Source organism: Centroberyx gerrardi, chromosome 11 (assembly GCF_048128805.1).
Source record: "Centroberyx gerrardi isolate f3 chromosome 11, fCenGer3.hap1.cur.20231027, whole genome shotgun sequence".
Classification (NCBI taxonomy): Eukaryota; Metazoa; Chordata; class Actinopteri; order Beryciformes; family Berycidae; genus Centroberyx; species Centroberyx gerrardi.
In genome coordinates, this window is record NC_136007.1 from 20,840,405 (window position 1) to 20,861,533 (window position 21,129).

The window sequence follows — 21,129 nt, forward strand, 5'->3', positions numbered from 1 at the left end:
AATTCCAGGATGGCATTTGGAGTACATGAGACACAAAAGTAGACAATTCCCCCCACTATGTCACAAGCATTGGTTGGAGTTGAATAACAGATTAAAATCCAAAATGTTAGGGTATCCACACACTGCCACATAATGCAGGGATAAACTTAGTCAGGGCATCTCTAAAAAAGCCTGTTATTTAAGTTACTATTTGGTAGGTTAGAGTTGAAGTGTATGTTACAGTTTGCATTTCCTGGTGTACAAACATATTTTAATATGCCTGATCTATATCAGTATATGATGAGTCTATACAATTAGTGTGACTAAAAAAGAAAAAAAAATCCATGACTGTAAAATGCTTGTCACCCTTGTTTGACACCTCGCCCATGGTGAACATACAGTCTATATATTACTGCATAATGAAGATCTGTGAGACTACAATGAGAAGGAGTGTCTCCTCTGTAATCCATGAGGCCAATGAGTCCATGTGTAATGTAGGCTACACCATACGAAAAGAAACTATAGTTTTCCTGTAATACATTTTAGTATGGATGCTGTACAAGTAGCCTATCACAGTAAATACACAAGTCCCTACGGGAACAGATGATAGATGATACCATAGAAGATAAAAACATTAAGTATAGTAAGGTCACTATAAACTCACTATTGACAGACACTGAGTCCATGCAGAAATATGATAGGAATATTATAGTGTTTTTTTTGTTAGGGACCTGGCAGTGTGGTGAGAGCACATAACGGCCTCGGAGCCAATGAAGAGATGCCCTCAGCTGCCAATTGATTTGCTGACGTGGCTGTCTGTCATGACTGCAGCCTGTGAGGAGTCAGGTTGCAGTGCAGATGATTGGCCCGTGTCGGGGCCAAGTGGGCCGGCTGCTCCTCTCTTCTGGTGGGAGAGGAGGAGGAGGAGGATGGAGAGAGTAGCTTTAGGGATGGATGGAGGCGGGGACAGATGATGAGGTCGGGGGGGGGGGTGTAAAGCGTGGAGGGGGTGGGGGTGGCGGTAGAGAGAGAGAGGCGGAGAGAGTGCTTTACCGCAGTATCACTATATTTCTGCACCACTCATCAAAACTCTGCAGCATGCAGACAAGAGCTGGGGGGGAGGGCAGATACCAGGTCTGTGCTGAGTGTAGTATCGCTACCTCTATCCATTAGTACCCATTTTCTGTTATTAGATAGTAGCACAACGCCGGATTTGTCTTTCTTTTATTCCCCGCAGCACTCATCTGTGCGTGTGTGTCTTCATTGAACCAGACCTGTTTGATAGCCCATTATTGCTCTGCTCTCCCGGAGCAACGATCGCAAGGGTCTTTTGCTGCCAGGCTAATTACTTCATCCCGACGCATACTGCAGTAGGGCGCGTTTGTCGGTCAGTTGGAGTCCAAACTTATAAGACAAAATGGCCAAGGATGGAGAAAAGAGCGAATGGAAGGACTTTATATGGAACCCGAGGACGAGGGAGTTTCTGGGCAGGACGGCGAGCAGCTGGGGTAAGTCCTCTCTTCCAGCTACAGCAATGCAGCAAAGATGGTCCCTCGGCTCAGTAACAGGTCTCAGTCCTTGCCCCTTAAGCCTTTTCAATATGCTGAATCAAGACGGGGCTTTGCCAGAAATTATAATACATACCCATGTCTAGCTAAATTCTGCACCGGTTCAAACTTATTTCCTTCATAATTCGCCGTTTGCCGCGGACTAGCGCACAGCTAATGAGATTGCTGTCGCTGTCCACTGCGGTGTGGTGCTGAAATCCAAATGCGGCATTGCTCCTGTCGAAGCCGGCGGAAAATGTCTCCTGCCTAGTTTCTTTTTTTATTTATTTATTAATTTATGTCACTGGGTTTCCTGCGCAATGCGCTTCACATAAGGGTGTGGAGGCATATGGTCTTATTTTAAATGTGAATTAGCCAGATCATTGTGCATTCATGAAACACGTCCACTCTGTTGGAAAGAGCTTTTCTCATATCCAATCCTGCGCTCTCTGTGTGGGAGCGATGCTGGAGTCCTTTAGCTAGTTTTAACATGAATTCTGGCGCAGACTGGACTCATTCGTCAGGGAGATGGGTTATGGCTATTTGTTGAAGGTAAACGCGGATAGATATGTCTACCCGTAGCATTTTCAAATAGCCTAAGCATTCCACATAAGCTCTAAGCTCTATAAACTTTATTTTCAGGCTTTTTCCCAAGAATTTTGAACGAAGATTGAACAGCAGCCTCTTCAAAGGACAGTAACACTGGCATTCAGCGCATTGTTTTCTGCCACACACCCAGCCGGCAACTATTTAAAAGATTCATGAAATGATATGGCGCATATGGCTCTGTTCTAATGACATTGGAGCGTTTTAATCTGGGTAAAGCCGAGGGCCAAATGCTATTTGTATCAGCTCCAACCCAGCCCCTCCCAAGTGTGAGTAAATCAGTGAGGGATTTAATCCTAATCTAATGACTTCATTGGCTGACAGGGAAGGTATCAATTCAGGGCGTCAGTTCTAGCAAACCAAATCACTTTCAGCAACTTCGCTTATTTTTTTATCCTTTCCTTTTCAGTGTGAACATGATCTCAATGGGAACACTGCAATTTTGTGTTTGGGGATGGGATAATGCTGACAGCTGAAAATGTTTTTGCTTAAAATGGTATCCTGATGATTATGTTTCATGAATAGACATTGTATTAGGCTATAGCATTGGGTGGGGAATCATTGACTGTAGCTACCTATGATGGAATCCTCCCACAATGCACCACTTAATCCAGCTCAATGCATCCCAGGTGCTTTGAGGACTGGTGGCCTCTTTAAGCTGTGCTCTCTAAGGCTGGTTAATTAGGCTATTTCTGTAGTAAGCCACAACATGTAGGCCTGCTATACTTGGTTTTTCAACTTACCATTTCCTCATTGGTTACAATGAACGAGGTAAATTGTACCTCTACTTCCGCCGGTTTGGCAGCGTGGCTTTCTCTACGGTCCAAAGGATAAATTTGGTGTTTGTGCATCTAATTGCGCAGTGCAATGTATTTTCAGAGCATTACATCAAAGGCTTCTTTGAGGAAGAAACACAAAACTCTCCTTTCTCTGTTCTGCTTTGCGCAGAGGGCTGTAATGATATGGAAACAGCCTTGATAAAGCAGAGTAATCTTGCAGTTTAGATGTTACAGTGCTACCAGCTGACACCAGGCGAACATGGTCAAACAATTCCCTCTATTTAAAATAGGCCTAATTAAGTGTTCTGTCCCTCCCACATCCAAAAACAACTAAAGGGTGTCACTGCATCCTAGGAAAAGACCCTCAAAGGAGCTTTGCATGCAGTAAGAAGCTAGACAACATAATAATAATTGTGGTTCTTACTTTCCATGATAAGTTTATTTAAGATTGCACACTGTAAGCTAGATGGCTTGACATTAAAAGAAACGCAGCTCAAAGCTATTCTTTCTTTTTTTCAATACCATTTCATTTTCAGTTCAAAGCTCTGTTTGATCAGCGATTTACAAAGCAAATGAGCAACATGTCGTCCTAATTAATTCTGAAAGAAAAGAGACACCTCCTGCCATTATTATGGGAGAAAGAGCAGGATGCCGAGCCATCCCACCCCGTCCTTTTGTTCTTTTGCTTTCAACTATCGCTGTGAAGAAAAGGAGGGTGAAAGAGAGATGCTTGGTTGTCCATCATCGGCTTGGACTGAGAGGGCAGACTGTAAACCCAACACCCTCCCTGCCTGGGGGAAAGCCACCCTGCCTGCACGCTTAACCCTGCATGCATGTGTGCACACATCGTCTCCCCAAGGTGGTGTTATATTTGTGGTGAGCACAGCGTCCCTCTGAGTCACAGAGAAAAACACGCTGTTTTGTCCCGTCTCATCTCTGATTCCCGCACCATGTAGAGCCTTCGGCCTGATCCGGGCCCGGGGCCTGACTCTGTATATTTGATGACTCAGCGTGGGTTTTTTCCATGCTACCACCAGGATACCCACTGTCGTCTTACTCAGCCCTTCGTGAATTTTTACGTTAGATCCTAATCATTTTAGGAGCAATCAGACAGAAACACACACACGCGCACAAGCTCTCAATCAGCGAGATAGTCCGATGTGTAATTGCCCCCCGTGGAGGAGCTTCCCCTTGACATTTTGTTATGGATTCCTGTAAGCCTGGCTGTGTGGGGAGGCCTCCGCAGCGCTGGGCCTGCTGACAGAGGGAGTGAGCTGCATGCTGGGGGCCATCCAGCAGAGCCACAGGTTCAGCGCGCTCAGCTGCTACCCAACACTGGCCTCAGGTGTCTAGGCTAAAGGTGGGGGATGTGGAAGAGCAAATGCTAGTCACATTTTCACGTTTTATATGTAAGCAGACACATCTGAGATCGGATAAAACAGTTGTTTCAAAAATGTCACACTATATGCTGTGGATTATTGTAGTGACTGACACTGCTTTAGGAAAGGGTTCGTCTAACCTCTACGCATCAAATAAAACAGCAGTGACAGTGCAGTACGCCATTTTAACCTGTGATTTCAGTTTCAGTTTCATGTTTTTGAGCAGCAACTCCCTGAGCATATGCTGCACCATTATGACTACGGTCTTCTTATACACTGCTAGTGTAATACTTTACACTAGACTGTAATCCCCTGACCCTGTGCCCCAATCTCCAGGGGGTCCTCGTTCTCCCTCCTCCTCTATCCCCTTCTGTCATCATTCCTCCCCCTCTGCTCTCCCTCCATTGTTACTGCAACTTGATAATGAAATTGGACAAAGACCAGCCATTCAATCCCGGTTTAATTCACACTATTTAAGGCTTGGGGAGGGGCAGCGGCTGTGCGCGTCTTACAGCCAGGATGTTTGTCAGTCGTGTGAATGCCAAAATGCGAGGGAGGGTGAGCAGATAAATATGTTTTGACCATTAAATAATTGTTTCTGCATTTTACTAGGCCCTATTATGCAATTCATGGTATTTTTAGTCTGTAGGGGAGTGTGGTGTGTGCGTGTGTGAGAGAGAGAGAGAGGGAGAGAGAGAGAGAAGCAGATGTTGTAGATGGAAAGAAGGGCCTCTAGTTTAAGGAAGATTAACTGGCCTCCTGCCTACATGTTTGGTCAGTTGCTCACTGATCAGAGAGAGTGACCAGGCAAACACTGCAATCCTGAAGTCAAAGCCTTCCAACCGGCTCAGCAGCTCCATTTCATTTCAAATGAATTTGATTCGGACGTAATATCATTTCTCAAAATATGCTTGCACATTATTTATGAAATGGACGGCACTTATTTAAAGCTGCATACCTTAGTCTTATGTACCCTTCATGCATAAATTACAAACCTTTGATTCAAACAGAGCAACAAGCTCAACAAGTAGGCTATAGTCTGGACACAACAATCATGGCTGAGGATAAATGAAAGAAAAAGGGCAAAAAATCTCTTCTTTTCTACCCTAATGCATAACCAAACAGCATAGGGAAGGTTTGCATGTAGCAGTCCATAGGAAATGTTATGTCAAGTCTGGACATGGTGCAGAGCTGAGAACTTCTCCACATCAAGCTCAGGATTTATAAATAACCACGTTAATGTGATTCTCTACATATCCACATGTGCAATCAAATTTGATCATGAGACCTTTTATGAACGAGGCTCTAGCTCTTCAGAGCTTCAGCGCACTTCAATCCATAATGAAGGGGGGAGACTGAGAAATGTTCTTGTGTTTGTAATGCTTTCTCTTTTTTTTTACGTTTAATTGCAGTTTCATCGGAATTTCAATGGTACTAGTTTAAACTTTTAGTATTTCATTTGCCACAGGGCACACGTGAGTCTTCTGCTGTCAATGTTGCCTTTTACACAAAAGTGATGAATATAATTGAACTGATCTTATTCCCACGGTGGCCATTTTGAACGTACATCTGTACTCTACTAGGAAGACTGGCATATATAAAACTAGAGTTACTTCAACACAGAAGTGTGGACTTCAGATATGCCTAACAGTTATCAAATTAGTAAGCAATTTTGGGAACAACTACATCGGCTGCTTGAATTTAGCAGGGAAGTTAGCTAGCTTACTAGCTAGTTAGCTACCAGCTAGATACCTAGACTAGATTCTGGCAGCTAGTTGCGGTGGGCTAAATATAATAGCCTACCTTAAAATGTGAACATATATCCCTCTGTATTCTTGAGATCCATTTGTTTCTAATTTGTTTTTCAGTGGGGAATCTGTGAGATGATAAATGATGTGCCTCTAAACAACAGTAGCACATAGCTAGGCTGTACTTGCCCTCTAGTGTTTCCCAAGTGTGACGTAAATTCAAAATGGCCGCCATGGAAATAAGGTCTATTGAACTGAATTGTTGGATCTTTGTCATTACTTCTGTGATAATATTGTATTTCACATTGATATTGCATAAGGTTGACATGACTCTCTCGTCTCTTTGTTTGTCTGCAGGTCTTATCCTTCTCTTCTACCTAGTTTTCTACATCTTCCTGGCCGGCTTGTTTGCACTGACCATGTATGTGATGCTGCAGACCTTGGATGACCACAAACCAACTTGGCAAGATAGGCTCTCCACACCAGGTGCAGCAGCTAAAAGCAGCAATAGACCACTGGGTCATAATAAAACTACAGTAGACCTACATGAACATAGGTCACAGTCTGCACCCTGAAGTCATGAAGCTGTCTCTCTGTCTCTCATAGGCATGATGATCAGACCCAAAGGAGACGAGTCTCTTGAGATCGTCTACAACATCCAGAACACTGAGAGCTGGGACATGTACGCCCAGGCCCTGGACAAGTTCCTTGCACGTGAGTCCGGCTCTTAGCTTCTCTAGGTTTGAAGACAGTGACTCTTCTAAAAAACCAAGTTGTCCAAGGATCCAGAATGAATTATTTTAATGAGAGATAATTCCTCAATAGTATTAAGAGAGAGATTATTGGGAAAACAAGACTCACAGGTGGGTTGTCTGTAACTCCTGTACCATAGTGGGAGATTGCCTCCTACCAGGGTTATAGTTGAGTCATACTTTAATCTTTACAAACCAAATAACCCTGCCCCCCCCCCACCCCACCCCACCCCACCCTTTCCCTGCAGCCTACAACAACTCAGTCCAGGTGCAGAAAAATGACGAGTGCACCCCGGACCAGTACTTTGTGCAGGAGGACAGCGGCGATGTGAAGAACAACCCAAAGCGCTCCTGTCAGTTCAACCGCACCATCCTGGAGGAATGCTCTGGAATCAATGACCGTTACTATGGATACCAAGACGGCAAGCCATGCATCATCATCAAGCTGAATCGGGTATGAAAGGGAAAGAGGGATGGGAAAAGGGATGGTGTTGCTAGGAGACTTGGAGTGACTGAGAAATAGAAATTGGTTGGGAATCAGGAGAATATCATCCCAGTAAAAAAAAAAAAAAAAAAGCCAGGATCAGGATTACATACAGCATTTATTATTGATTGCTGGCGTATCAGACATGGATTTTAAACATTTATCTCTAGCCTTCTGTGTGTCTTAATATCAAGAGTGAAATGGGAATGGTGCAGGAGATGCTTTGTCTTTCTCACCAGGTGATTGGGATGCTGCCAGGAAAGGACGGACAGGCTCCATTTGTCACCTGCGCGGCAAAGGTAAACCTTTCTGTCTTTCACAATGGAAGGCCTAGCAGACAGTAACATTTTGGATTTCAGCCCATTCATAGCTACTGTATCATGTTTCACTCTCATCTGTGATATGAGACCTATTGCTCACCCCCATTCCTCTTAATGTCTGTGTTATTATTTTTCACTTTCTACTATGTCTGTCTTGCATGCTACTTTGTCATTTCACACCATTGTGTATGTTGCTGGTCTCTTTTTTCCTTTTTGTCCCATCCGTTTGCTCACTCTCAGAAATACAAAGTTGGCAAAGATGAATGGGTAAGAATGTGACAGGATCCTCTGTCTGTATTTCACAGTTCTGACCTGTTGTTTTGCAGAATACACGCAATAGCAGTAGTGTAGATTATAGCTGATAATGACAGATGAATCATCTATTGACAGAAGGTAATCTAACACCATTTCAGCAGATTTGTTTGAACTAGTAAAACACCAACTGAAAATAATATTACCCCCCCCCCCCCCTCCTTCCACCTCTATGGTAGTAATCTGCCGGACCATAACTGATGAGCTTGTTTCACACCCACAGAAAGAAGACTCTGACAAAATTGGAGAGTTAATGTACTTCCCTCCCAATGGCACTTTCAACCTCATGTACTACCCCTACTATGGCAAGAAAGCTCAGGTAAGATTCTCCTTCAAATCAGAATATCAGTTTCATTCAGCTAGTGACTATTGCACAATTTTAGGGAGTAGCCAATCACACCGAATACATAGGTTCCTGTCTTGAAAAAGGATGTTCTTTAAAAATTGCATTTGAATGGCTCTCCTTCCGCAGGTGAACTACTCTCAGCCTTTGGTTGCCGTCAAGTTCCTTAACATTACTGTCAATCAAGATATCAACATTGAGTGCAAGATTAATGCCAACAATATTCCCATTGGAAGTGAAAGAGACAAGTTTGCTGGAAGAGTGTCTTTCAAGCTGAGGATCAACTCTAATAATTAGGTTGAGCCTTTCTCTCCTGAAAACTACTTTCTTCATTCTCTGCAACAATGCGCACACACAGAAACAAATCACAGTATTCACACCCTTGGTTTGGTATGTAGAATTTGTTTACAACCCCCAAACGTGGGCATAGTTTGTCCTGCTGTGTGATGAGATAAGGCAAGAATAAAGGGTGGTAATCCTGTCATTATTTCTGTCTGTGAGCTTTGGGACAAATTCTTTTCTGTAAATTAGTTTGAGGTGACGTCTATTTATACTGCATGACAAACTAGGGGATATAAAGGACATAAACGTGTTTTCAGAGTTTGCAAGGATCAGCGACATTACCACTTTACTGCTGCTCCCTTCTTGCTGCCTCCTTATAGAGTATCCCTCTATATATGAATATACACAAAGTACAATACAAAATGTGTATATCTATTTATACGGTATCATAACCTTATATCAGTATGTCTATTTTGTTGCACTTAAAAGAATAATCCAACAGACTGGCATATAAAATATCTTGATGGATGAATGCAGAGATGAAGCCATTTTGCATGTGTGTATTGTCTTTAGTGTGCTATGAGGGCAGGAGGCCCCGTGTCCCACCTCTCTGCTAAGTGTGAAATGAGGTTATGTTAAACCACTGACCACCAGGAGGGACCGCACTGCACCGCAGTGATCTAATCTGCACACACAACCGCTGTGTGTTTCCACATAAGATAGGCTTCTCCGACAATGGGAGTTAGAGATCAAAACCTTTAAGTCTGTGTGTGTGTGTGTGTGTGCGTCTGTGTGTGCGCATAAACCTATAAGTGTGTGTGTGTGCGTGTGTGTGTGTGTGTGTTTGTTCCATTTACAGGTCCAGTTTCATACTGTAGGTCGGGAAATTGCATGCAATGTGCAATATTCATTAAGTGACATACATTATGAATGATCATATATCTCAGTCATTACTTGATTCCATTCTTTAGAAAAGAGGACTTTTGTTCTGTTGAAGGATCATTCCTTTTTTCATTTGATATTTAGCAGGTTCTTTGGCCTGAGAGGAGCTTTAAACAGGTGAGACACATGGTTTGGTTCACTGGTAATGGTCACATTAACACTAAATGAATGAGAGTGACGGGCAATTTATGTTTAAGATTTCTTGGCAAAATCACCATAAATTAACAACAATACTTACAATAATTTTGTTCTAAGTGAGGATTAATTAATCCTTAATTAAATACATTTTGAAATATATGACGGTTGCCCCAATAACTCCCATTCATTTAATGGCTAAACTGTGCTGATGTTTGTGGTTTTTCTCAGAGAACTACACCATGCTGTCTAGTTTCTCCTGGTTTCTAGACTACACTCAAACAACCAAACAAACACCCAGACAACCATCTGAATATCATATGGAAACAGCAAGAATTATCCTCCTGTTGCACATTGAAGTTACATTTCCTTTCACTGTCTATCATTTTATTCTTAAGATTTAACTAAGAGCCATTTTCTTGTGTCTCAATGGTTAATTAATTTACTCATAAGTATTTAGAGCTTTTTTGCATGTATTGCATCTATTTCTGTACATATCAGAAATAGATGCCATTGTTATATTTTTTATTGATTTGCACTGGAAGTGTTTTTTTTTTGTGAAGATGAGTTGAATTAATCATTGTACAGTTTTGGGGAGGAGGATCTAGAAAGTGTGTGTTCGTTCCATTTGTTTGATTCATACTCATTATCATCTTCCAAAATATTTGTCCAGCATATCAGATTTGTAGATTACATCTTCTCTTAAAGGTCACTAGAGTCTTGAATATGTGAAGTGCTAGTGCATCAGAGTTTTGAAACCTTGTTTTATAGGCCTGTAGGGAAAGCTGGAGATTTGCCTCCTTGACAACATAGAAAATCTTTTTCGTTTCATTTGTTGGGTTTAGGTTTTTTTTTTGTAGTATTCTCCACTGTTGCATGACTTGAATCAGGGTGAAGAGAGAGCTGTCATGATAGAAGGGCCAACAGCTTGTCCGACCAACCTCTTGAAGATCAGAGCAGAGAGCTGAGTTTGTGCTTGAGCAGTTTGCTTGAAGTGTGTGGCAGCGTAGACACACAGCGCAGGGAGAAACACCTGTTCACATCGGTTGGAGAATCTGTGGATTCTGGTCTGTTCGGGCACTTTTGAACTCAGGCACATTGCATTGACATGGCTGCGACTTTGTGCCAATGTGACTGTGATCCTGCCACGTCACTGCAACAGATTTAGAACCACAAGCATCTGTTCACTCATATTAAGGATTGGCTTGACTTCCACCACCTAATTTCTCTCAGAGTAGCGGGTTTCTCAGTATGCTTACAAATCCCTGTCTGTGGTCTAAATGGCACATCGTGATCTAATCCAGACTTGACAGAAAAAAACAAAAACAGTGTGGTTTGATGCAGTTGCCTGGTCTATATCTGGGCGATAATGTATGATTTCACCATGAAAGATGCGCTCCTTGATGAACAACTATGCGAGGGTCTTTTATTTTGTTGCTTTTTGTCGACCGTGGATTGACCAGTTCCCATGCACTTCTTCTTTGGAATTCCTGCAGCACTTACTTAATTTCACTGTAATCTCTTAATCTGGTTGGCTAATCCAGAGCAGGCACACTGAAATTCTTTACTTGGTCGCTCCTCCTCCTTGTGTCAAACCCCTATTTCTCTGTCATCTTCTGCACAGACCATGTTTTCAAAATGGATGTCAGCTACAGTACAGCTGATTCACTCCACAGTAACTAAGCATTCAATCCAATTTCCCCCCCAAGCATTATTGGAAAAACCCATATATGTTTCGGTGAACCTGTTTTAATTCACAACACAAATAAAATCTTTTTTTTTTAATTACCCAATTGGACCTTCTTGTTTTACTTTTGTGCATGAAAAGAAGATTAGTTCAAAACATTACCCTCAACCAAAGATCCTCATGACAATTTAGATGATATTTAGTTATTGTGCTGCATTGACACATCATCAACAACAGATCTGAGCAAGGGCCTCAGGCTGAGATAGGTTCCAGGTGGATGGCTGTGGATCCCATGTTATTAAAAGGCCTCGTCTTATGTAATAATACGCACAACAAGAACAGGCTTCACTAAAAGATAACAGTGCCTCCTGGTGGACAGACCGCGTTGTTCCCCAGTGTCACAGAATGTTATTTCCTGTTATCTCCATTTATCCGTTTTTCTGTGATAATTTGGAGATGTCTTCAAAAAGCAATATATTTATTTCTTGTGTGGCTGTATGATGTATTTATTGGAAAGGCTGTAACAAAATTCAGTGTAACATGAATCATCAAGAGCAAGGAAGAAAAAGGCAAGAACACATAAATATTGCATTCACACATAAAGTATGTTTTGCCAATGTGCATTTTCAAGATTGAACAATATAACAAAAAATATTGTTTTATTTAAAAAAAGAGTATTTTTATTGCTATTTTGTTGTAAAGAGGAGAGAATGTATTAGCTTGGATTGTATCATGACAAGGGAGCTACCTGGTAGGTTTTCATCAATAAATACAACAACTTGAAGGTTGAACGCAAACCTTTTTTTTTTTTTTTTTGTAGAAGCATTTTTTTCTCATCATTTGAGTCCTTCCCACTTTCTATAATTAGTAAACTTGCCATAGGCTATTGATTGTTTGCAGTTCTCAATCACAGCTTACTGGCTACTGTTTGAGGTGAACACTGCATGTGTGTAGATGGGGTCTATTGTATCAGAATTAAGACAGTCATAATAATTTGATAATATGGTGAATACATTATTCGGCTGCAAGGAATGAACAGTGCTTTCCCAGTACTTTCAATAAGAGTGCAAAACCTTCAGCAGTTTTTCAGTACAGCACAAAACTTGAACAAGGCCAAGACAAAGGACAAACAGTCAACTATCTATGTTACAAATGAGGAACAAATACAGCAGACCCCATAGTCCATCCCTTCCCCTCCCGTCCCAAGCAAAACGTACTATTGCCTAAGATTGTGGTGCAAGGAAAATTCAAGAAAACAATGAGAAAGAAATCCATGAAATTTGTTGGGAGATTCTTGCCCAAATGGCTGATAATTCTATTCTCTTTGGATCTTTATTTTTTGCTGTTACTGTATGTATATTTTTGCTCATGTTTACTGCAAAAAAGATAGAGAAATTAATAAATGTCATTTAAGGGAACTCCAAGCCATTCTTTTCTTTTTCTTTGCCTCTCAGTTGTCTTTCCTCCTACACTGCAAAAAACATCCATCTTAACAAGTCTCATATTCAGCCTTCAAATCTTATTTTAAGCCAAACCAAAAAATCTGCCAGTGGGTTGAGATAACTCCACTTATCTCAACCACTTTCCAATGCAATTTCAGGAATTTTCTAGAAATTAGTATCTTGTATCTTGAAACAAGTCAGAATAAGGCAGATCACTGCACTACTATCAAGAAAATTACACTTGATTCTACACAATTCTTGAAACAAATTGATTTGCATTGGAAACAAGTGAAATTATCTAACTGCATTGGCAGATTTCTTCACTTTTTTAAAGAAAATTACAATTTTAGGACTCAATAATAGACTAAGTGACTTGTTAACATGGAGATTTTTTTGACAGCAGCACACTGCTCAGCTGCTACACAGTGACACTCAGATTAAAGTGGAAGTCATCATGAATCAGAGATCCAAGTTTGTGCAAAGTCAAACGTAGTGAGGTGAGCAGGGGGAAGACAGCAGCCACAGAGTCAGAAGTAGCGGCAGGTGGATATAATCTAATGTAATCTCATTCACTGTAATCTGCCACCCAGTCTTAATCTGTGCACCCAGCCTTAACCTGTGCACACAGATGGAAACATAGTAAAGGCAAAAAAAAACCCCAAGAAGACAGTCGAGAAGAGGCACAGATTAGACGTCCAATTCGCATTGTGACATAATCAGCTATCAAGTAAATCATTGAGAATCTCAGGACACGTTATCTAAACCGAACTTCACAAGAGTGCAAAGAGGAAGTGAATAGTAGAAATAGCACACAGTAAAAAGATGTCATCCTCCTCCACACTATCAGTGGAACAGCCTCAGAAAGCCATAGATTAAAGGTCACAGATTAAAGTCTTTGTCTGGATTCAAGCGTTGGCAGAAAGCTGTTCATAGTCACAAATATTGATTGAACAACCCAAGACCAAAGGAATTAAATGTGTGAATTCTGTTTTAGGCTGGATTTTATTTTCTCTCTTCCGTCCGCCGCCGACTATACTTGACAAGATTACAGCAGAAGTGCACTTCCGTTTTCTGCCCTTCCTCCTCCTCCTCCTCCTCCTCCTCCTCTCTCTCCTCTTTGCTCTTTGTGCCCTCGCTCTATCCTTATCTCTCTGCTTTCTTCGCTGTCTCCTTGGAAAGACAGCCAGTGGAGGAGAAGGGAGAGAGCCAGGATTACATGGCATTAGAGGTATTTGTGGGTTTAAAATAGTCTGATCGAGAGCAGCGCAAGTGACTGACTGCACACGCAAGTCTGTCCGTGTTACACGCATGCACGCAGACAGACACACACACTTTCACTCTGGACACACACACACACACACACACACACTTACTTTCACTCTAGACTTGTGCATGTCTCTTCTGCAATCTTGATTAGGCTGGTTTATGTGTGTTTAAATTGAATTCATAATATTTTTGAAAAAATATATTCAAAAAGGTACAATCAGCTCCTTATATTCATTGGATCTGGAATTAAGATTTTTTTCTAATGTATAAACTCTAACATCTAATGTTTCCACAGAAACAAAAAATAGTATTGTGAGGTCTTTGCAGTTGGGTTCATTCAAAAACCTGTTCCTACTGGCACTGGGACATTTCCACAATGTGTGTCCGGGCAAATGGCAAGAGTGTCACAAAGAGTTGATTATATCCAAAACGTTACGTAAGCGAAGATTAGTCAGCAGTGGAGCACTGGAACCTCTGCTGGATGATGGGTAACACTACACAACACCACAATGACATCCAAATGCCAAAGATATCACAATACTAGAATGGACTGTTGTTAGACATTAGTCACTGCGATTTTCTCACAAATATTTCTTTAAAAAAAAATTCACAATGCAAAATTTAAAAATTCATACGTCACACTCACACCAGAGAAGAATTATGCCACTATAAAAGACTGCATTGTTCTCTCTAAAAGTTCATATTGAGTGTTCAGCATAAACTGATTTCTTATGTAATAACTGCATAATCATGATGGATTGGTCCCGGATTTGTGGGCTATGAGGTATCTAGAACTAGCAAGTTTTGAGGTAGCGAGCTAAATCACTTGGCGTTCTATCACTATGGCATTCATTTTCAATAGCCTGTCGCATGTATATGGAAAATTAACCATTTACATAAATAAATTACAATTGGCTTTAAGCCTGCCCTAAGGCCTCAGCAGCAGCCTTAAAACATGTCTCTTAGTCAAGACATTATCTCACAAAATGAAGTTTTTGGTGAGGAATGTCTTCAGACTGAAAGCAAACCGACTTTCAGTAGATGATTGTTCCCACTGCCCTTTGGTTGGAAGGAAAATATGGCACTTGTAATAACTGATCAAATCAAGCCCATTCACATTTTCTCAAGAAGTTTATCCTTCTTTTGAGGCTAGAAGTCTTTGTGTGATCGGTATGATGCTGACTACACCATGATGACACGGTAAGACATGGTAAAATAGCACCAGAGGCTGTGCTGCTACTACTGTATCTGTCCAGTTCTGCTGTTCTCCTTTCCTATGGCAAGTCCAGCATGCTGTTTTCCTCCAGCGCTCCCTGAGTCCTGTCGTAAACCTCTCCGATGGCCTGAACCACTCTGTTCAGCATGACGCCGAACTCCTCCTGGTTCTGCACGCACACCAGCCTGTAGAAGAAGCCCCGCTCGGGCATGGCGATGAAGGCCAGCTCGGCCGCCCTGCGGACGAACCAGGTGTGGTGTTGGGCCAGCGTGCTCTGGTAGGCCTCGCGGCACAGCTCCGAGGGGCTCCGGAGCCGCCCGGCCACCGGCGTCTCCGCCAGTTTCTCCAGGAAGAGCTTGAGCCACAGCAGGGCGCGGTGCAGGCGCAGCAGGGTGCGGCAGCCGGAGTCCGTCTGGCGGTGGAAGTCCACCTGGCCTTGGCTCAGCTCCGCCCGGATCATGGAGCGCACGGAGTGGTAAGCGCTGGTGTTGGGTAAGGCCTCCAATTTGGCCTCCGATTCTGTGCTCACAGGATCTACTGGGTATAGGTCTGGGCCCAGCTCCGCCTCGGGGCTCATGTCTGCCTGCTTGGCCAGTTGGCGGATAATATTGGTCTTGGTCTCTATCTCGTTCGATATCAGTCCAACCATCGGGCCCAGAGCCTCCATGAACCTGGTAGGGTGAACACAGAACAGGGCAAATGAGCTTAGAGTCCGGATCATGGTGACCCACAAAGGCCTTCATTCATGTTAGAGGTTATAAATGAATGCATTTCCGCCTCGCCGCACTCCCACTTCCTCCTAATGAGCTTACCTCACAAGCTCGTCCCAGCTGGAGAGATACGGCTGCAGCAGCACATCAGAGGTGGAGGCCGGTGCCGTTAGCAGGTGGGACAGCAGCAGTGACACCTGGAAGGTCTGACCGGGACACTCCTCCACGACCCCCGGGCCCTCCGCCCCAACACGCTCACTGCTATTGGACAGATGGTGAAGCTGGGGACGGGGGATGGAGGGGGGACAAGGGAAGAAAGAGAGAGAGAGAGACAGAAAAAGAGACAGAAGAAGTTATTCATTGGAGTCAAATTGTCCATCTCCTTTTGAAAATCAACTTTAATGACATTAAATGTGATGGATTACTTTATAATTTGATTCTTCTCTTACCGTATTGACTTGATTATAACCTTTCAGACAAGAATCCCAGTGGTAATCCAAACCTCCCTCTGCAGTGGGACATTGTCAAGAGAAAGAGGGAAAGTCACACAAAGCTAGCAATACTGTAAGTAAAAGCACAAATGTTAAGAAAGAAACAGAGGGAATTTTTTGCTGATAAAGGAATACCGTAACCTTGCAGGATGCAACACTGTGAACTGAACCACAAAAACAGACTGAGCTCTACTGGTGCAATTAGTTGCATTTAATTATTTATGAGTCTTCATTTTCATATTAATTAACAGAATAAAATGTGCTAAATAGCCTATACATAATTAGCCTACATATATTAATTTTCCCATTAAGCTTTAAGAGGAAATTAGCAGCCATGAAGGTTATTCTTGTCAAGAATTAAGCAATAGGATTATGATGATTTGAGGCTTACTAGCTCAGACTGTAGTTTACTTATATTTATCCGACCATGTAATGACACAAAACAATTCATTTCCGGGTGGAGACACCATTAAATCCTCACAGTGAAGCATAGTAACACAACAAGGTTGAACATTTTGATACAAAGAGTCTGATGAGGTTTGAGTATTGACTTTTCTATAAATATGGCAGCGTCAACAAAATGGGCTGTATTTCTTTCTATAGCTAAATTCAATTCAAAATATTGAATTAGAGCTGTGAGTCTGCACTTTAACCTCAGTCATCATGTGAGGCTTTATGGATCTTTTTTTTTTTTTTATCTTCATTGCCTTGTCTGTAATAAAGAGAAAAAACTCATAGATAGATAGATAGATAGATAGATAGATAGATACTATGTGAAAAAACATTCTGGGGTTCAGTATAGTTTTTAGCGTAGTATACGTATGTTGTAATATATAACATGGTAAATTTAGTATAGTATATTTCAATACAAAGTTATGTCTCTAATGGGAAATACTTATTTGTGCTTACATGTATCACGGGACGCTCCTTGTGACAAACAATCCCCTACTTCATTCATAGATTTGAGTATCTTCTCTCATAACAACTCACTGACAAACAGCATCACCAACATGTGACAGATCTGGTACAGTGCTAACATGAGAAACTGATTATAAAACGGCAGAGCGCCCACCTTATTACATTCTTGAGAAATTGCAATTAGGTTTTAGATCATATATAGCACAGAGACAGACATTCTTAAGGCAGCGAATGACCTTCTTTTGACAGCGGCTGCGGGGTGATGTTGAATTTTAATCCTTTCAGAACCCAGTCCAGCCTTTCACAAAGCAGGTCATGCGATTTTAATTGACTGTCTCGAGCACTGGGTGTGTATCGCAGACACAACACTGAACAGAGCTCTTAGCCTTCCAACAGAAGCTTCTCTGTCACAGCAAGCATCATCGTCCTCAGCAGACATGTGACACGTGTGGAGTCCGGCAGGAATCAATTTTGGGCCCTCATCCTGTTCTCCTAGCATGCCTCCACAGGGCCACATCATCCATAAACAAACTATTATGCTGGTTTCCACTGCCAGGCCAATGATACCCATGTGATATGTGCCTCTAAAACCTTGTGACTCAAACTGTCCTGCCATCCTCAAAAACTTCCTTACAGGCATCCAATATGTATTGCTAGATAAGCTGTTACAAAAATAACTTGTAAGGAAAAATCCACCCTTGAATACACTTACACTACTATATACAGTATCATCAATCTGTCATGTTCAGTGCAATTATTTTGTCATGACGTGTTGCAATTAACTTTTTTGGTGTACCCACTTTCCCTCAACCTGCTGCGTCCACTTCTACTTCAGTAAGTGATTTCCTACATTTCCCAGAATGCCTTTCAACAACCCCCAGGCAAGGGGTGTAAACTTGCTGCATTCAGCTGTGGGACGTGACTGGAGGATATAATGCCACTGGTTTCAAAGATTGAAACCAGCGGTAAATTAATAATAGTAAGTAAATAAGTAAATTGTTCTCTTCCTGTAATCACAAATATATTCATTAATGTGGTTTTACTTATTAGCTTTACAAGTTATTGAAGGTGTAAAAATGAATATCCACTATCAAGCTAACTTTACTCTGGTGTTTAAGTACAGGTGGACAGAGCAATAGCTGTAGCGCTAGCTGTCACTGCCAGCTGATAAACAGTGAGAGTCGTCTGTCCTTACTCAAAATGCAACATGTCTTGTGGCTGCATTGCATTATGGACAATTGAGGCTCCTAGGCTATGGATCAGCCTCCATCTGAGTGTGAGATCATTAAACACAGTTGATTGGCATCACAAAACGCACCTTTTCATGTCAGCTCCCACTGATTTTACTGTCTGGTTGGTATTTCTTTCATCTCTGGTTCTGATTTCACTCTCTGTCTTGTCAGTATTTCTTTTATGTATGTGTCTGATTTTAATGTCTGTCTTGTTGTTTCTTTTATATTGCTGCTGTTCCTTTTGTGAAATACTTTGTAACCCTGGTTTCAAAAGTTGCTATATAAATAAAGATTTACTTACTTATTTACTGGTGGAGAAATTGCTATCTCTACCTCTTGTATGGTGGATTTCTCTCTGTATGAATGTTGGTGCAAAATGGTGAATCTAGGAAGAAGCGCTCACTGTTTGATTCTGAGGGACTGACACCAAAACCTGACATTTACCGTTGATGTTTAAGATCGTTGAAAATGTTTCTGCTATTAAACTCCGTTGTAGCTGCACTGGAAATATGTCAACATGACATCATGTTGTCTACGTTTGGCCACTTATCTACAAAAAGAAAAATTCAAGTTCAAGTGTTTTAGGATGGATTGTTCCACTAACAATAAGTAACTCTAATCTTTGTACACCCACTGTGGATGTTAGCCAGTAATGACCAGCTTATACAAATGTAGAAACAAATGCTTTGGCCGCAGTGACACAATTAACACTGTGGTGCTCCATCATGTGAATAATAGTCATGTGACACTTAACAGATTTCTGCAGGGAATTTGGCTTCCCCCCTTCCAGGCGGGTCAGAGGTCAGGGTCAGCGACAGACCAGCAGCCCTGGAGCTGGAGCTTCGTCGAGCAGATGCTTGATGACACAGGACTTGAACCCAAGTCCTAAGGTAGAAGGACCGTCGCTCTGACCACTAGACCACCTTGCTGCCAAAAGCCACAAAGGCTGCCATTGTTGTTTGCAATTCTGTTGGGTGACTGCAGCACCCACTCACTATGTCACTAAGTCACCGAGTCACCGACAGAAGCACCCCAAACATCAGCCTCCAAAATCGAAAGGCCCAGAAGGTTTTTCTTTGGACCCGCTGAACTTCTGAGCTTCCTATCAGACAGCATGGTCAGCTCAGTCTGGCTCTCTAGGCTTCCAAACTCCCATCAATTAAAAACGAACAAAGCAGCCTGTCTACCAGTGGACAGAAATGTATTTCTAACTTATGACAGTGACCTACATTTTGCCAAACAAGTCAAGAGGGATGGGAAGTCTTGCTTTTGCTAACTGAGAACTGTCCCTAAAATTAAGTTTCTAAATTGAGTTTCTATTCTCTGACAATTTAGAAAGGGCTGTTCCTTGCTTGTATCTCCTTTCATTTAAATGACTGAAAAAATGACTGAAAACCTCTCTAATAAGTCTGTTCTAAGTCTCTCAAATCTCCAAGTTGTATAGCATGCAGCAGCTAGGATTTTAACTGGGCCCAAAGATCACATGACCCCATTTTTAACCTTTTTACACTAGTTATTAGTTAGTTTTAGATGTTAACATTGTTCTCTCTACACATAATTATATCTATTAATTTTCCTATTGAACTCTGTATGGAAATTAGTAGGGGGAAACAACCATGAAAGCTGAATGAATGTCTATAATGAAGGATACTTTTGTTGTTCTCCATACTGCCTCAGTGTAATTTTAAGCCACAGTTAAATCCCCATGGAGACTTACTGAAATACAAAAAAAATAAAGCTGGACAGAGAACCCTACAATAAGATACCAAGAGTTTGGTTTAATGTTAATGATAATTAGTTGCAGACCTTTAGATGTCATTACATTTTGACTACAAGGAAGACCATGTATAAAAAAGGGCTATATTTCTTAAATTGTTTATTTGATGTGGCTGAAAATAGCTTAAACTAAAACTTAACAGTGCGTACTTTAAGCTCACTGTAATTGTCTCATCTTACAACCAAAATAATAAGCCAAAACATACATGAAAATATTGCTGTGCTCAGAGTAAGAATGAGCAAAAAGTGGTGACTGCCATGCTTGATTCTGCAGCCGCACCATGTGACACATTCCAGACCTACAGCTTATGCATTCCAAACAAGGAAGGCTTGTATAGATTAATAGCACAATATAGTAGCCACACACACACACACACACACACACACACACACACACGGAAATACTCACGGAGCCACAGGGAGCCGAGGAACAGTAGTAGGACTATGATAGCCGCAGCAGCCTTGCTCTTTACCCCCATACTGAAGTTCAGTTCTGGGTCTGCCAATCCCTCTCTGTTCCCTCTCAGTGTCTTTTATCTGTTAATTCCTCTGTGTCTCACATGAGTCCTTGTCCCCTTGCACTGGCTGTCACCACAATTACTCTCTATTAGACCCCTGCCTCTGACCCCCCCGGACTCCCAAGACTTTCATACTCCTCCCCAAACCTCAAATACAAAGTTGCTTTCTTTCCACCACCATGCCTCCCTGTTTTGACCGGACAATAGCTCTATCAATTTTTAACTTCTATGTTACAACTGCTGTTTTCCCTCGTCGCGCTAGTTC

At 41.8% G+C, this 21,129-nt stretch overlaps 2 protein-coding genes across 4 annotated transcripts; one reads left to right on the forward strand and one right to left on the reverse strand.

The window, feature by feature from the left end:
- The first annotated feature begins 1,393 nt into the window (after nt 1–1,393).
- On the forward strand, nt 1,394–9,240 carry atp1b2b (ATPase Na+/K+ transporting subunit beta 2b). Its single transcript, XM_071901407.1, has 7 exons — nt 1,394–1,487; nt 6,396–6,524; nt 6,645–6,752; nt 7,039–7,244; nt 7,514–7,573; nt 8,130–8,225; nt 8,379–9,240. The coding sequence occupies exons 1-7, from the start codon at nt 1,397–1,399 to the stop codon at nt 8,544–8,546; spliced, it is 858 nt and encodes a 285-aa protein (XP_071757508.1). The 5' UTR covers nt 1,394–1,396; the 3' UTR covers nt 8,547–9,240.
- Nucleotides 9,241–15,277: 6,037 nt separating this feature from the next.
- gltpd2b (glycolipid transfer protein domain containing 2b) lies at nt 15,278–20,872 on the reverse strand. Of its 3 annotated transcripts, XM_071901149.1 has the most exons (5): nt 20,756–20,825; nt 19,653–19,655; nt 16,379–16,437; nt 16,032–16,210; nt 15,278–15,890 (listed from the first exon to the last, which is right to left on the reverse strand). In XM_071901149.1, the coding sequence occupies exons 1-5, from the start codon at nt 20,823–20,825 to the stop codon at nt 15,278–15,280; spliced, it is 924 nt and encodes a 307-aa protein (XP_071757250.1). The 3 variants fall into 3 exon arrangements, with proteins under 3 accessions (XP_071757250.1, XP_071757234.1, XP_071757241.1); XM_071901133.1 differs by lacking the exon at nt 19,653–19,655 and having other exon boundaries at nt 16,032–16,236; nt 16,381–16,437; nt 20,756–20,872; XM_071901140.1 differs by lacking the exon at nt 19,653–19,655 and having other exon boundaries at nt 20,756–20,872.
- Between the last annotated feature and the right edge of the window lie 257 nt (nt 20,873–21,129).